Source organism: Apteryx rowi, unplaced genomic scaffold (assembly GCF_003343035.1).
Source record: "Apteryx rowi isolate R43461 unplaced genomic scaffold, aptRow1 scaffold_3, whole genome shotgun sequence".
Taxonomy (NCBI): domain Eukaryota; kingdom Metazoa; phylum Chordata; class Aves; order Apterygiformes; family Apterygidae; genus Apteryx; species Apteryx rowi.
The window spans coordinates 6,198,378-6,216,125 of NW_020449418.1; the positions used below are offsets into that span (position 1 = coordinate 6,198,378).

A 17,748-nucleotide genomic window follows, 5' to 3' on the forward strand; every position below is an offset into this window, starting at 1 on the left:
TAAAGGCAACTCTTCCCCCTGCCACCCCAACACCCCCATTTTTTTTTTCTTTTCAGCTTTTCCTAAGCAGTTCAAAATGGGGCTAGTTCAGCTTCCTGCTGAACAAAATATAGTAACGTGGCTGCAAGCCTCTCTAAATTTGAAAGAGGTCTGGAAAAACCTTTCAGAAATCACTGAATTGGGTTTGTAATCTCTTCTGGGGAGCAGCAGCGATACTACTTGCCCATGTATGTCCTTGCTCAGTACAGCGCGGTGGTGAATTGGCAGCCGGCTAGCGCACCGGCCGCTCTTGTGGCCTGCTATTCATCGCTCTGGTGCTTGTTTCCTAAGCTGTCGCTTCCTGCGCTCTTGTGCAGTCGGCTCGCGGGGTCGCCGGAGAAACAGGACTTGAACAGAGCCCCGGAGAAAAGCGGTGAAGCTGCATTGGAGGGGAGCAGAGCATTCAGTTAGGCTCACGTCATATGTGCAATAATGAACCATCTGGGCTACAGTCCTGCCAGATGTGGCTAATGAGGAGAGCTGGGCAGTTGTGTTTGGACAGGAGAGCTTCAAGGAACAGCCAGGATAGGGAAACGGCGATTCATTAGATGGGTATTTGAGTGCCGCAAAGTGCCGCTTCTCTGTGTTGGCCGCTGGGAAACTGCGGTGTCCCCATCCCTTTAGGAGAAGGGTGTTGTGGCTCCACAGCATCAGGCTGAACTAATATCATTGCTTGCTTTGTCCGATTTCTGCTGCATGTGGGATAGCCCTCGTTCCTCGTTCAAACTCTTTTGTGATGTTGCTTTGTTTTCTCCTGAGGTTTCCAAAGTCTGTCTCGGAAGTGGCTGTGTTTTTGACTGAAATATGGGATCCGTGTGTGATTTTTAACATTAGCACCTGGAGTGCTGCTGGGTGCTCTGCTAGGATCACTCCTAGTCCAGACTCCTTTGTTTCCCAGTCCTGTGGTTTTGAGGATTTCCCAGAGAACAACTGATGCCACATTCTCTACAGGCTTCAGAATAAGATTAAAACAGAAGTGACTTTTGCCAGTATTCACTTCCTGCACAGATTGACTATCTTCTACTGCATATGAAGGCTGTTTTCTATCAGCTGGGTCTGGGGGTCTGTAATTTTAGTTAAACCATTAGGAAGTAATTTGTAATCTTTGGACAAGATTACTCTGATCCCCATCTGGAAGCTTATTCGTCTTTTTCTAAAGAAAACTCGGACATGGGATGTGTTTGCTTTAAGATTAGTCCCATGAATGTAAAGGAAATGACTTGTAAATGTGCCTGTTGCATCCTGTTGGCTGACCACAGCCTGCAGAAAAYGCGTAAGCCCACCGCTAGTACTGACGAATGGAGGGTCTCCATTAGCTGCTGGGGCTGAGGCTCCCCTGCCCCACGTGTGGGTATTTCGTGGAGCAGCTGAGTGGCTGCGGTGGGCTGCGTGGGAGGACCCGGCCGACCAGTGTATCAGCACAAGTCAGCAACTCCTTGAAAGCCGTTTTGCTGTGGCTGCGTCCTGTTTCGCCGCAGGTACTGTACAGTACGCGGCACTCGCAGGCTAGCAGCTGCAGCCGGGCTGCTCGCACAATGTAATATGCCCACCTAAAGCCAGCTTTGTTCCTTGTCGTGATTGATGAGAGATTTCCTCTGAGGAAGGCGCACTCCCTCTGCTCGTTTTCTGTTCCTGTGCTGAGCGAAGGTGGCGAGCCACGAGCGAGCTGGATTATGTGGGACATAGCTCAAGTCACACCGGTTTCACCATTTGGTATCCTTGGAATCCAGAAAAGCAGGAGGAGAAAGGTTGTTTACATTTATTTTCAGAAAGCTTTAGGATGTCTGAACCTCAGCAAACCTTTTTGCAACTTCTGAGGTGCCGACTGGCCTGTACAACCTGCGGCAGCTTCTTGCTCAGTGGATCCCCTAATTTCGGTAGTCTGGGATGTCAGCCAACACCTTGAGCATGTTGGCTGCGTGCTTTGTTTGCAGTTGGCCGTGGGCAGACTTAGCAAGTGGCGCTTTCCTCTGCTTGTGCTTTGGGGAGCCTGCAGTACTTGGCAGCTTTAGGGGAAGCCGGTGACCTGGAGCTCGATGGGAGCTTCACCCTGGGGTTCACAGGCAATGTCTAATACTCTTCCATAGCTCTTATTGTAATAGGTAGTGCATTTGCTTCAAGGATACAACTCGTGTAACTTGTACTTAATTATATGATGACCGTGTGGTTTTACATGTGCCAATTCTTGAAAACATGTTTGGCAGATTGCTTCATTCCAGCTGTGTCAATACACAAGTTTCTGAGGTGTTTTATTTTTTTAAGAGGGAGGGGAAGCCCCTGGGTAACAATTGGGTCATAGCAAATAACATTATAAAGTCTTTGTATTTGCAGCTATCAGAATCCTAAGATAACTGTGTATTTTGGGTGTGTATATGTACGCTCTCACACACTTGAAGCCAGAAATGTAATGACAGATATAAATAAGTAGTCTTACAAATGTGCACTTCTGGAAGAGTTGTCGTTTACCTACTAGCTTGCAAGGTTTGAACAAATACAGTAATATGGCATTTCCTAGTTGTGTTTAAAACTCTGAATATCCATCGCCTCTACTAGTGATCTAACCCGTAAAGTATTACAGCTGAGTTGTATATTATCCAGTTTTCTTTTCCCATGAACTTTTTCCCATGTTCTAAACATTTCTGCTTTTTCCACAAGTGCTGGGAAATGCGGTTCCCATCCCAGCAGAACACTGGGATGAGGCGTATTTGGATGCAGAGGTTGGGGTGTGAATTTCAACATTCATGTGCGTATGCATATAACGTGATGCAAAAGCAATCCAAACAAGCTAGATGTTTAAGCCAGAATCTGAGATGCATTTTGGGACTCTGTATTGAGCACTAACCTACACATCTAGTCAGTTCAGCTATTCCCTTTCCAGGAAACCTCGCATGGCAGCGATGACTAGGATATTTGTTCACATGGGGAGTGTGCCCTTTGTGCCCTTCAAACCCTCCAGGCCAGCCAGCCCTGCAGCCACAGCAAGATGCTAAGGGCACAGCTGAGCAATCTCCACTTACCCACACAGTGTGGTTACTAGTAGAGGTAGAGGAAGACCAACTGGAAGGATTAGGATAGCAAATCCATAAGCATGTAGATTTGAAAGAAGAATAGAATTTTTTTCTGCAATGAGTGGTTATTAAGATAAATGGTTACTTCATCTGTGGCAACACCCTAACTTCAGGATTCTCTTCTATTTTTTTCATAAACTCAGTAACTTCTAAAGCAGTGCAAGGAGTGCAATTCCTTGTGCTGCTGATTACTCCTAAGCATTAGCAGTTATCAGCTGTTGCTGGAGAACAGCACACCTCAGTCTCAGCTTTTGGCCTTTCATACTGACTTTTAGCTCCATAAGGCAAAGTGCTGTTCTGTTAGTAGCCAAAAAATGGTATTGGCAGAGTCCCGCCTCCAGAATACCCCACCTTCTGCACCCCAGCCCCAAGAAACCCTCTTCAAGTGTTGCTTCCATCACCAAATTAAGCAAAAATTGCTGCAGGCTCTACACTGATAAAAACACTACTCTGCTCTCCGATCCTGCCAAAGGAGGGAAAGAAAACAGTGTTTCAGAGGGCACTCCACGTGCGCTTTTGGCTGCAGTAAGTGATGCTTGTAAGCTGTGCTTCCTGCTGTGTTTTTGTAGGACTTCTGCTATAACGTCTGAATGCTGTAGCAAGGTGCAGAACTGTGCAGCCCCTCTTCCTTCTTGAACATGTCTCTTCACTCTTCTCACGTTATCCTACCTTTGCATCTTGCCTGTAACAGTGTTTTCAGAGCTCCTCGTTCCACTCCATTTGGAGAGTGTAATGGAAGTTTGCATCCCCACACAGTATTTTATGCAGTGTTGAATGCTGCTAGGTGAAAAGACTTGGTCTTTGTTTGCTGCTGTGTGGCAGGATGCGCAAAGCTGTGCTCTGAAGCCTTTTAGTCTACCCTTCAAGTTGAAGTATTGATAATATTCTAAAATAATACTATAGTCTAAATATTAGGAGGTGGCAGAACATAGCTGGGCAGAACATAGCCTGTGATGTGACTTCACATAGCCTGTTGCTGTGTGAAGGTTATTAGACAGAAGTTAGGTATGTGGTTTCTGATGTATGTCCTGTCAGATGTGGCATATTCAATACCAGCAGTGAAATTTGTTTGTTATATTTAAAATCTTTTTTTTTCTTTGGGAGGCGAGAAGCTCGTGTTCCTTCAAAAAAGTAGTTTCCATGTTTGTAATTCATTTGTGATGTATGATAGAAAACCTGTGTCATGACCCATATAAGTTACAATTCCCCCTGCAGCAGGCCTATTTCCTTGTGACTTAGCTTGGGAGGGAAGGAGGGACAGGCTCAATCCCTTTTCCTGCTCTCATATCAGAAATTCAACAACTCTGAAGCACCACAGTGCCATGAGGCTCTTGGGATACTTCATCAGCAAATTTAGAAACCTCATGGAGTTAAGCAGTGTCAGGGACTGGTGAGTTTTAATGATGGTTTTAAGTGTGACTTATCAACCTTCAGTTTCCCTAATTGGGGAGAAGGGGTGATTGATAAGCAAAGCAGACGTTATCCCTGTAACTAGCATTTCTGAAACCATTTGCAGAATCTCAGGAGGTGAGAGACCATGAAATGGTAAGGCTGCAATTCCCATAGTACTCACTACTTAGATTACAACCACAGCAGTTGCAAGGAAGGTAGCAACCCTTGCACATGTGATTGTTTCTGCAGCTGTTTTGGGTTGTAGCACTTTCCAAAATGAGGCTCGCGCTGGGAAGCAGGGTTGTCACTGCAAATGCACAGGCGCAATACTGCTCGCATTTGGCAGTAGGACTTGAACTGACTGGAAGGTTGCTGACATGTGGTTGAGCTGAAATACTAGCATATGGTGGAATATGTTTTGGGTATGGCACATAAAGGGTTGGGAACCTGTGCCCTGAATTTCAATGTGTTCAAGTAGGATCTCTGCTGTAAGCACATCTATCTTCCTCTAGCATGTCTCTGTTTGAGCCCTACTTCCACTTTTAAAATGAGACAAACCTTGCTTCATGTCTGAGTGTTGGCTGCAGGCAGGTCTGCAGTGAACACAGGCGGGGAAATGTTACATGTTTAGAGATGAAAGCTGCCTTTAATATTTCACTAACTTCAATAATTCATCCCGAGATGACAAGCCTCTGTCTGCTGTGCAGTGACTCATACACAAACCTCTGTGCCCCAACCTACCCAGTCAGCTCCACACTAGTAAGACCTCTTGCATGTATCTCCATCTTAGAAAGATGCCTCTTCTGTGAATCCTAAGGGCAAAATGCTCTGAAATTGGACATAAGACTTCATGCATCTTGAATGCTGTCAACCCTGTGCTTTTGCCAAGTGTGTGGGACTGAAGCAGCCTTATTCAGAGACCAGAGCCAGCACATACAATGATCGTTTCTAACAGTGTATGGAAGCTGCAGTAAATTTTTCGGAAGTGGGTGTGAGAATACACTTAATGCAGAAAATCCCTCTTGCAAAATGCTGCTTCTGATGTCTTTATCTTTCTGCTTCTGCATGTTCTTTGGAGGTTTGTCCAAGCCGATTATGACTGACTTCCCTATGTGTATCAAATATACATATTCTGCGTGGGAAGTAGGAGCTCTAGAGGGCAGGAAAAAGCAAGTATCTTCATCTGCGCAGCAATATGCTTTCATGCTCTAACAATTCCTCAGAGATGCAATCTGCTTCATTAAAGAAAGAAAACAATCAACTGTTGGCACGGGAAGGTCTGTGTGCCACGCTTTGAAGAGAGCTGACTCTATCTAGCGCTGCTTCATAGGAAGATCCAAGTTGTTGGAACTACTTTTTTCGAGGTCTCTTGATCCAAGGCAGTAGGACTATCTGTGAAGGGAGCAGCTCTCTGAAGCACAAAGAAAAAGCCCATGTCAGATGTACGAGACTGCTGCTCTAGTGTGGTGTGTGTGTGTGTGTTCCCCCCCACCACCAAGACTCTCGAGAGGTGGAGTGTTATTTAAGTATTTGTTTAGAAGAATGTGTAGTCCACTCATGCAGGAGAGGTTCCCATTCCCTTTTTGCAATGTTGCTGTCTTTCTTGTTTACTTTGGTTAGGCTTACAAAATGAGAATCAAAATCTACAGAGAACCTTAACTGCTCGGGGAGTCTGCTGAGGGGAGAATTGGAGACGAATGTTCAGCATGATCTTGCTATTTAAAAAAAGTGACTTCTAACATCTCATGAATAAACAGACTTGAACAAGAGTAGCTAATTTTCCTATTGGTGTGGAAAAAGGGACAATGTTGAAGCATGGATGGATGAGGATGCATGTCAACATTCAAAAAAATGCTTGAAATACATTCCTTTAACTATGTTCTGGTAATTTTCCATGGCATGGGTTAGGAGTGACACTTGCTAATGTTTTTAGCTTTTTTTTTTAATGCCTTTTTGGAAGAGGAGTGGGAATATGATTAAAAGCAGGAACAGGATTTATAGAATCAAAGTATTTTTTTTGTCATTGGTCACACTGGAGAGAATAAATCTATTTTGCTATCATCAGCTTGACTTGCATGTGGGAAGTGGAACCTTTTGTTTCTCAGTAACTGATGCAGATCCGTGGCAAAAGTGTCTGAGACTTATCAGGGATTAGATGGACCCTGTGGGTATAGAGACATTTTGGCTATTGCAGCCAAGGATGCTGACAGATGCCAACAAGTGTCAATGCCTTTAGAGACATGGATTTCTAAGGTGGGCATATAACATGTTCTTTGGTTGTGATTGGGGTAGAATTTAATGCAGCAAAGCTTAAGCTGAGCTTAGTCTGGGAGCAGTGGCTGTAATTCCCTGTGTCTCTTCAGTGAGACTCAAACTCCCTTCGAGTCCTCATCATGGGACCGGGTAACAACCTCAATCTATGCATCCATGTTGCATCAGCTTTAGCGTTTTGGATTTTGATGCCTGAGAGATGGGGGCATCTGTAAGGGTTAACTCAAGTTGCAAGGCACTGCCTAATTTTTACAGATGGTGTGAGCACAAGAGCTAATCTCAGACTGGCTTGGCAGTGCACAGAGATAACTTTACATAATTCCCTGCAGATGTTGCTGCAGAATGGTTTTAATAATGAATTGTGAAGTTGAGCTAAACTCCAGCATAGAAAGAGAACTCAAAATAAATGCAATGTTTTGTTCTGTGTTTCAAAAGAAGTCTTCTAACGACATTTCTGTGATGCTCAGGGTTGGGAAAGATGGCAGTGGAGGGACAATGAGGAGTTTGCTCTGTTACAGCCCTGACTTTTTCGCAAGCGAAGGTCAATCTGGCAAATTTGTCTGTAGTTCATGAGCCCTCTGAACTTGTGCAAAAAAAAAAAAAAGGAGGAGGGGGCAAACAAATGGCAGCTCCCCTAATATTTTTTAATGAGGGGATGGGGCCCAGGAGCGTGCAGGGCAAGCACTCCACTATCAGCTGGGCAGAGTTGTTTTCTGGAGTCTGGGGTTGTCACGCATCGGCTGCGTTGTGGAACTGGTCTGCATTTCGGCTGCTTTCTGCTAAGAGTCTGTCAATTCCTGCCCTATGCTGTAACTTCCTTTCTGTAAGGTTATGGCTTAGATGTACCATCATAATTCAGGCTTTCAGTTCATCAGGACTGAACTGCCCCTGCAAGGTCTGCTCAGCCACTCTGAGAACTTGCATGTCTCGCTTGCAGGCATCCATTTTGCCCTCTCTCCTACTAGGGGGTTGCTGCTGGGACTTCTTCAGGCTTCTCAGTTGTCCACTCCCCCCACACATACACACATACTCCATGGACATGTTACTTCTGTGAGTTGCCATAAAGCTCCTCGTGTCCTTCTGAGAAACAAGCTCAAAATGGTGAAGAGAATTTCAGTGTTGGAGCAGGTTTTCTCTAAACCTGGACACACACTGCTGATTTCTTGGTAACTGCAGAGGGCTTTTTCATCTGTATTTCACACTTACATGTAGTTTATAAATAATCTGCAGGAAAAAAATGATAATTTGAGTTCTGTGGCAAATAAGAATTTTCACCTTAGTGATGTCTTGAGGAATAGAAGCAGTTTCAAGCTGCACTTGCAACGTGAAGGCTACACAACAGTGGAAGGGATTGGTTGAGTTAGACTTGACCGTGTAACCTACCTCAAATATGACTTGACCCTGGGAACTTACTCATCAGATTAGGCAAGTCTTGAGGTGTCTCTGCAGTGGCCTTCTAGAGGCTGGGGACAGCAGTGGTGGGGGGGAACGCATGTGTGTGCATGCCCACCTGGGGGCTGAGGGGCTGCTTTTTAACAGGGAGCTCCATTTGGATGGAGGCTTAGCTACAATATGAGCCCAAATACAAGAGCTTAAGCTCAGCTTTGAGACACTGGTGCACCTAACTAACCTAACCCAGTGGAAATGTATTATGAACTGGGCTAGCACTGGGTACCATCAAGGCTGAGAGATTCACCCCTCCAAAGACATAGTTTTACTTACCATGGTTTGAAGGTGGCCCAAGTGCAGGGAACTCTTCTGTGCAATTGTGTTTAATTTCTTTCTGGGGAAGAGTTTATGTAAACTATTCCAGTCTAATTGGTATCAGCTGAAAGCCAGCTTCTGACATTTTGTGCCTAATTATAAGTGTATGTTAAACTGTATTTGCTACCCATGTTGATGCGTTACTGGTAAAATAAGGAACATCCCTAAAGATGCGTTTTTGAAACGGTCTGGCAGATTCTGTGTGTTCACTGCTGTGGGCTTCATGGCAGGAGAATCCACCTCCTGCTGAGGAGGAATAACTAAATTTAAACTTTCCAACCATGAGGCTTGTGAAGCAAAGTTTCCAACTCTCTGCTGGGCCAGAAAATGGAAAGCCGTGTCTGAGTTTTGAGAGTAAATAAATAGTGCTACCTAGCAGCTGTGCTGCGGCTAGCAAGGGGGTTCAGTACTTGTGGCACATTTTGCTTCCTGGAGCCTGCAGACAAGGAGGGTTTATAACTGCTGTCCTTCTGCTAAAGTCTTCTGTGACAGGATTTGGCACAAACATGGGTGACTTAAAATGAACGTGTTTCAGTTGGTGTCTCTTTCTTTCAAGAAAGTGTCATCTTGCATGGCAAGAAACTCGTATTAAAAAAATATTTTGTACTATACTGAGAGTAATTTGCATTTTTGGGGAGACTGGGAGATTATAGAAAACAATAGAACCGTTTTACCTGTTTGGCTTGTTCTTGTCCTGTATCTTAACTCCGTCCTTACCTAAATGGAGCAGAATCTGGTTTTGTTAAGAGCTGAGAGGCACAGGCTCTCTTGAGTGAGCGACTCTACATGAAACATAATGAAGATTCAATAAATCAGTGCAGCCAGATAAGCAAAGAGGCAAGGATGGTTATGACTGGGATGCATTTAATCTAAATATGGCTCACCTATAGTTTTATGCATCCATCCATAGATAGGACCTAAAAGATGTCTTAGCATTAGCTGTTGGTCGTTGTTAACAATTCTGTAGATGTGGATAGAAACATGGATGTTAAGGTGGGAAGGCAAATAACTGATGTTTATGGTCTAAAATCACACTTCAGTTTGTTTGTGTCTCTTCCCGTTTCTGTTCTGTACAATACTCTACAGCTTCCCAGGGTACTTAATTCAGGTCATGTTTGTTAACCACTGATTTTTGAGGTGGCAAGTGCTCTAGAAGCATTATTTTATATCCTGTTCTGAAGTTTGCATCCTTAGATCAGAGTCTTTTTAACTTCCATCTTTTGACTTCTGTGATGCCTCATATTAGGATTTGTGCAGCATTTGTCTCCTTCATTTCTGGTATACATATGCATATACACACACAAAGTACTTCAGTGCTGTAGATGTACACATTGCAAGAGTTGCTTTGAGAGACTGAATTGGAGGATCATGGACTTTTCACAGATGGACTTCAGGGATATTAAATTTCACTGATGTTTGCTCCACTGTGACCTTTCCCGTATGTGCCCTCCCCACTCCTTGGCCATTATGAGAGTATCTGATAGATATAGTATAAGAGGACTGAATACCATCCTCTTCCAGGAGGCTGCAGAGTAATTCAAATCTGCACCAAAGTTGCCGTCTCTGTGCCTGCTTCTCAGTAGCATCCCACTGTTTGTGTTTCTCTTACTGTTGTCTGAGTGACTTTTCTTGCTTCCTCCCTTTGCAGGCTGGTGGTTTGTGAGCACAGCAGAGGAGCAGGGCTGGGTCCCTGCTACGTACCTGGAATGCCAAAATGGAACCAGAGATGACTCTGACATCAACACATCCAAAACTGGGGAAGGTAAGGAGAGCTCTTTCTTATCAAGGGGAAATTGGTATTAGCTCACTTTATTTTTCCATAGGAAAAAAGACTAATTTGAAGACCCTTACTGCTGCTTGTGGCTGCTATTTGGTGCAGTAGACAGTTCTGCTATCTTGTATCAGTAAATAAACTGTTTCTGAAGAAATTGGGATGAGGTACCATGTGATCTGTTTGTGACCAGCTTGGGCTGTAAGTGTAACAAGGGGTTCAAAAGCCTAATGATGCTCATCTTAGTGTACTTAAACAGAGATATCAAGCAACTTTTGTGTACAAGATCTTTACAGTCCAAGCAGCACATTCTCATAGCTGTTGTGTCCTGCCATTGAAGGAGAGAACTTGCATGGCTTATTTGCAGAAATCACAGAAGTGAGAGCTTTTGATTTGAAGAAGATAACTTTTAGAGCCACAAGACTGTTAAAGTTAAATCTTGCTCCTTTTAATGGTGCTGTCTCATTGCAATTTTTTTTGGCTTATTACTTGAAGATAGTTTTCATTGCAGTTTGCTACAGTCTGTGATTGTGTGGAAAGGTAACTTTATTTGGTGTGGTCTCATTCTATTGAAACTTGAGATGTCATTTGTCATGTATATGTATTTAGCTGCACTGGGTCTTGTCTAAAGATGTTTAATTCAGGTTCCAGAAATGGAATAGTACGACCTCACATGTTCCTCTGTTCCATTATGAAAGCCTAACCACATCTTAATGGGATGCTCATGTAGCAACTGTGTACAAAGGACACTTAGTATGAATTGCTCCATTCTAACGAATCTCTTGCTAAATTTCTAGGTGTTCTTGGTGTGACACTTGTGTTTCCACATACGTTTCACATAGCCAACCTTCCTTAGCACAAATAGGAGGTTGAGATGTGTTGGGGTGACTGGTCTGCCTATTAGGAAAGTACACGGGCAAAACATAACTTTGTGCTGTGCCCCGGAGTGACATCTGTGGCTTATTCAAAACTCTGGCTCTGTAACTCATTTTTCCCTGCTCAAAGCTACTCATATCCTGGGTTGTTTAGGGTTTAGAGACAGGCTGACTGTGGGCTGGTAGGCCGGGAACCAGTCTGGTATGATGCAACATCTTAGCGGATACAAAAGCCGTTAGTAAAGACCAAAAACTTACTGCTGTCTTCTGAAAGAGTTCAAGGATGCCTTATCTGTTGGTCTGTAGCTTCCTCCCTTTTTCTGACTCTTAAATATGGTGCATGTTTGGACAGTCTTATTGCCTAACCCACTCTAACTTCAAGCTCTGCTCCTCCTTTCATGTTTCCCTCTGGAATTTACTTTGCACAGGGTATTTGCCACACAGCACGCTGTCCTGGGTAATGAAAAACCCATCAAATGTTTCTTATCTCTTCTGTGTCCCCTGTAATCTGTTGTACTGCTCTCATCAGCTATGCTTGGCAGTAGTGTTCCCTGTCTTACTCCACATCCAAAAATGCTGAAACTTGAGACTCTTCTTTCCTTTTTGTTCAGTTCCATTCCAGTGACAAATCTAACTGCATTACGTCTGCAGTTGCTTTGATGTGCCCCAGCTTCCGCTTGGTTTTCAGTAACTTTGTTTTATGCTGTTAGCTCAGTCTGAGGCTGCTTTTGTTCTTTGTTTTTCCCTYTTCTAGTTCTTCTGTATTTGGGCTATTCTTTTCCTTGCCACCTAGTGGAATGGCCTCAGACTGCTTTTAGGAGGAGGGAAGGGCTTCCATAAGAGGAAAGAACAACACAAATTTTCTCGTAGAGAAGACAAATGTGTAAAAGCGAACATACTTGTGTATGGTATAGCAGAGCTTACACAAACAACTTCTTCTCAGTATGCAAGAGAGAGGGGTTCCAATATAACTGAGGAGGAAGGCACTTTAAGTGGATGAAGTACTCTAGCCCTTGGATGTAGAGTTCATAAAACTTTCAAACGACTCCTGTAGATGTTCTCCCTGCATCCGTGACATCTGTGCTCTGCCTGCTTTGAAAGGACAAACGCAAGTGTAGGGAGCCTCCCATATCAGGCTCTCAATCCATTTGCAGAGGACATAGAGCTTATTACACCTTACTACACAAGTTAGGCAGGCTTCTGGCCACATCTGGTATGGCAGGTCCTTGTAAAGATAAGGAGATGCTAAATGCAATTTATTAATAATGCTGCCTCTATGTAACACCAATTTCCAAGTGTTTGTATTTGTCCATCTCCCTGAGAAAGACAAAAGTTTCCTTCCTGAACTTGAGCCTGCCCCTCATTCCTGGGGCTGCGGATATACAGATGACCAATACCTGCACCTGTGTTTAGAGCAACACCCTCTTATGAAGCTTGGAAACACTCCAGAAGTGATCTAAGGAAACACTTGCAGCCACAGGAGCTGTTAAAACAAACATCTTAAAATGTTCCCTTGAAGGGATTAGACAGCAGTTGATAAATAACTCTTCTGACTAACTGTGGCATGACCAACACAGCTCAAGTCTGGGATCAAGTAGCGTATTTCAGCATTGAGAAAGGAAAAAACTGACTCGGATCAGAAGACCTCTGTGGTATAAAGGAGTTGTCACTGGGAGTAGTCACGTGGTATGTGGAGGAGCCATACTTCTGGTGTGGTGGATCTGTGTGACCCACTGTGGGACACCCAAGTATGTTCAGAGGGATGCTCCCAAATGGCTGGATCTTCCATACTCCCAGTGTGAGTGAAGAGCTCCAGGTGACTGATCTCAGCTGAAACTGGAAAAAATATATATTATCCCCCCCCCCCCAAGCCTTTCAGGTGAACATCTTTCATCTCTCCCTTCTTTTGGGTAGAAACTTCCTAACACGGTCCTGTCCTATTTCATCCTTACTGTGAATTTAGCTTTAGCTTCTGACTCTGCTGTAATCATATGTCTACTGAAGTGCTCTGTGTTGCCTCTCATGTACCATATGTGTAACTGGCAGTCTAATGGCATGTTGATTTGGAGAAAGTTACCAGTTTAAACCAATGGGCAAGAAAAATGCTAGCAGAAAGGAGTGAAGACAGCTAATCTGTGTGGGCTTTGTGTTGACATGGGCTTCTTAGTAAGCCCAAGAGGGTCACTATGTTCTTTTGACCAGAAACATAGTGATCTACAAAAAGCACCAATCTGAAACTCCAACTCTTTTGAAAAGTAGTGGTTATTCTCTACTACTTAGTTAAAACAAAGCAATTTTAATTCTCATACCAGCCAAATGTAATTGGGTCTTCTAGCAAGGCTTGGAAACCAACAGCCCTTTACTGCAGAGACCCTCTTCTAGAACAGAAATCAGGCTTGGAGCTCTGACCTCTGAGTTGCTGTGCCCTTTTATTTTTGGTGGTTTTCATCATGTGGGATCAAAGGAAAAATAGAGGGTGCCAAAACTGGACATCTGAGTATGTTCAGCATCAGTCATAGCACATCCAGTTAGGGTGACTAGGAAGGGTTTAGGCCTTACAGCAAAGGAGAAATCTGAGGAGGAGAATGAGCTGGGTGCAGAAGTTTGGCCTAAGCCCCTGACAGATATGAAGAGCAAAAAGCCACCAGCTGCTTTTTCTAGGAATATTATTATTATTATATATTTTTTACTTATTTTAATCCTTCTGGTGAGCAAATCTTTTTCCTGAGCCTGATCTTCTGCAGAGCATAGTCCTGGAAGACTGGTCCCTACTCTCATGAGTATGAGAGCATAGTCTCAAAATGATTGCACCTAAGCAGAATTGAATGACTGTTAATATCATCACAATATCTGAGTTTATTAATAGCCTTCCCAGCATCAGTAATAAAACTGTTGGGTTTGTGCTCTGGCGATAGCTGTTGGAAGTACAATATCTTGCATTACTTTATGGCAGCACCAAGGACCTTTGCAGTAGCTGCCAAACTAGTGTGGAAGTCTTTGAGTAAAATAAACGTATGTCTGTCTTTCGGTCCAGTCCAATGGTTATTGTGTCATTCACACCTTCACAAGCAGAAGAAGGAGCTGAAGGACAGTTTCATACCCGTGATCTGGAAAACAATTGGTGTCCTCTGTGCACAGCTACTCTGACAGTGCCATTTCCATAAGTGTCTTTTCTTTGTTTGTATTTTAAGCACAAATTATTGTTTGAGTATGAAGCTAATTCTCAGTTTTGGCATGTTAGCTTCTTGAGCCTCTTCGGTAAGAGCAAGGTTAGGTTTTTCCTTATATTTGTAATCAATATACTAGAAGTTGAAGTTTAGATCATGAGCATTAGCTGTGGCAGTAATCCTGAGGCAGACCTTGGAAATGAGGAGACAGACCTTTCTCACTTGGGTTCAGTTTGAGTGTTGCCATTAAAAATGAATCCACACAAGAGAAGCTCCCTTTTCTTATTACTATTTTTGATTCCTGGATTTCATTTGTAGTGTGCTAATTTTCTTAGAGGGTTAGAGCCCTGTTGTGCTAGCTGTTGTATGCAATAAAATGAATTCTCCAAAGATCCTGCAGTCTAAGTAGGAGATACAACAACAATATTGATCTGTCTTGTCACTCCAACATCCATGGACATGTTTTCCATAGTTGTATGGGCTTTGTTTGTTTGTTTTTCCTGAAGAGAGATGATAGCAAGGCTCAACTTCTCAGGCTCAAGAAGCTAACTTGTTCCACCATATTATATAAACTAACCAAAGTTTCTGCATCCCACCTAACCTGTTCCTGCTAACAAGACCAGTGCTTGTAATTGTCATATTTTGTTTTTTATTCCTCACCCTTCCATCTTTTTTTTCTTATGTTTCCATCCGTGTTCCAAACTAGTCTCTAAGCGACGCAAGGCTCACCTGAGGCGCCTGGACCGGCGATGGACGCTGGGCGGGATAGTCAACAGGCAGCAGAGTCGAGGTGAATAGCTTACTATGGCATGGGTCCCTTATAGGCGCAAAGGCTGAGCTGCTGCTTGGGTTGCTGAGTGTGCCAGGGTGGCGCGGCTGCCCTCCTTGGGTTTTGGATCTTTGCTGCTCTGACAGGGAGAGGCTGAACTCCAGAGTTCAGGTGTGGATTTCATGCCTCAAAGCTTGAGGGTGTCTTTGCTAGACACCCGAAGAGCTGGAGGCTAATAACAGAGTGTAATTCTGCAGTCTGGCTCGTCGTACAGCTTGGGGAGGCTCACATCTGTTGTGTTTTAACTTTTGGGCATATCTGTACTCAGTCTTTCCTACCTCAGTAAGAACAAGTGATACTTTCAGGGCTATTAAAATGAGAAGAATGCCAAAGAGCCATGGTCAGAGATGTGTGTACTGGAAAAGTCTTTGGTGTGGAAAGATGAGAATTGTTCCAGTTTCATCGTCTTTCCTCCTTACAAGCAATGCTTGATACTAAAGACGGACTCCTCCTTCAAAAGCTTTGGGAGCTTTTGGATGTCAGTCCCAGGTGTTTAAAATACCACCAGTAGCAGCATATTTTTGGCTTTGCTTGTGTGACAGGTAGCATGAAAAAAACTTGTTTCAAAACTACATTTGGGTAAAGTTTGAGGAATATTTCAAACTAAGCGCTTCTCTAGTGCATGTGACTGATCTTTCCAGGAGCAAAAGTACCTGTTTCTATCCCCTTTCCCTCTTCTTGCAGAATCATGCAGACTTGGTGTTGATTGCACTTTAAAGGAGAAGGGAAAAGGGAGGAAAAAAAACAACCTGCAACTTGCTCCTTATTGTAACTTTCAGAAAACCTTACTGAGGGGATAGAACCAAATAAAAGCACAAATAAAGCTACCCAGCTAAGAAAAAAGGTGCCCTTCTCTAGGAAGAAGAGTGTACGTTTAAAGTTGCAGACTTGTTCTCCTGGACTTGGTGGCTGTTTTGTGTGCAGAGTCATGCAGGTTTCAAGCACATACAGCTTTTCAGTGACTTATTTTACCTTTGCTTTTTAGAGTTTCAAGGCGGGGAGGGAAGAGGGGGCAAAATAAGCAGAGGTGTGTTCTTCCCCCTGTTGCTTCACCCTGCGGCAACCAAAGCTACCCAGAGAAGACAAGATCTCTCTTCTCAGCCACAGAATACAGCCTGAAGGTGCCCAAAAGCCCTGTGCAGGCCATAAGCACACATGCTGGCTTGAGAAGGACTTGTAGTACTTATTTCTGTATTCCAAGAGTTTGGGAACTAGTTATTTTGAATGTACAACCCTTTACTGGATACTTCCTGACAGTMTAACTGGGAGAAATCCTGGGAATAGAGTTGTCTAAACACTTGTTTTGCTAGTTTAAACAAATATTTCCTTTCCTATTCATATTATATTGTAAACAAAACTCCATTAAAATATTCAGGCTGCGGGATCAGTCCCTTAGACTGGTAAGACTCAAGGACCTAAGTTGCATTCCTTGCTCTTCCTTCTCCAGAGTGATTAATTCCTGCACTCTTATTCCCATCCTTTGTCCATGTCTTCTCCAGACCTACCCTCTCTGGTCACAGTGTCTTCCCTGGCAGTCTTCCCCACCACAGGCTCCTCCACCTCTGCCTTTCCCCATAACAATTTCTTCCCTATTAGGCCCAAGCAACGCTGGGTTTTTGAGCCCATTGGAGAATGTGTGCTTTATCTCAGACCAGATCTTAGCACTTGAACTTGGCGCAGCCTGCAGCATCTCAAGGGTGAGAGGCATCCTCTGTGGCTGAGCTGCTTGTATGAGCTTTCCCCAATGCCTTTCAGCCACAGTTAACCAGATAAGTGGTTTAATGCTAACTGAAATAGGTTAGGGAGCTCTTCCAGGAGCTTGATAGGAAGTAGAGGAAAAAGTGGTTTGAGTACTGTGGGACAGGTTGGAGATGGTAGCTTCTTCTGGAGGGGGAGATGTCTGTACAGGCTGCAGCTATACCAGAGCTGCAAGTGTAAAGAAGTAAAGCATGAGTCTCTTTGGGTGTCCAGCTTGCTGCTATCTAACAGATCACAGTTTATGTGAGGTCAGGAGAGATTCTTTCTCCCTTCTTTCCCTCCCAAAGGCTTCTAACAAGGCCAAATTTGGGTGGGTTTGCACAGAAATGACAGAACACACAAAGTGCACAGGCACCCCTTGCCAACCCTCACGTCTCTGCTCCAAAGCACAGAGGAGCTAGGGCTGGTCACGTGGGAGGTTGCCAGAATTATTTCACACAGGCAAAACAGCTTCCCCTCCCCCACTTGGCCTCTTTCTTGGAAATTAATTTAGTTCAACATTTTGGCTGAAATTCTTCCCACCCAGCAATATTCTGCTTGACATAGTCCCTGCTCTTGGAAAGGCTTGCTCCAAGAGTTCACTGGAGTTTAAAAGCAAGATCTAAAGGATGCTCACCTCTGTGCTTGGGTACCAACCAGGTCTGATGGAATCGCTTAAAAACTAGAATTGAAGTAGTTAAACATGGGTCTGAAGGCCAGGATTTCCCAGGTGACTGGTGAGTCTTGACTGTCTCAACTCCCGCACACTGAACTTGGGCTGCTCCTCACGCATTGCAAAAGCAGGTGCTTGGTTCCCCTCTTCCTGAAGCAGGGT

The 17,748-nt window shown here is 43.9% G+C and overlaps 1 protein-coding gene across 1 annotated transcript in view; it reads left to right on the forward strand.

Annotated features, from left to right (window-relative positions):
* Positions 1-17,748, forward strand: part of SH3PXD2A (SH3 and PX domains 2A) — a 217,631-nt gene that overhangs the window by 176,836 nt on the left and 23,047 nt on the right. Inside the window, exons 7-8 of the mRNA XM_026069724.1 lie at positions 10,183-10,296; positions 15,054-15,137. Of these exons, the coding sequence (XP_025925509.1) occupies positions 10,183-10,296; positions 15,054-15,137 (198 nt within the window). The remainder of the gene's footprint in view (positions 1-10,182; positions 10,297-15,053; positions 15,138-17,748) is intronic.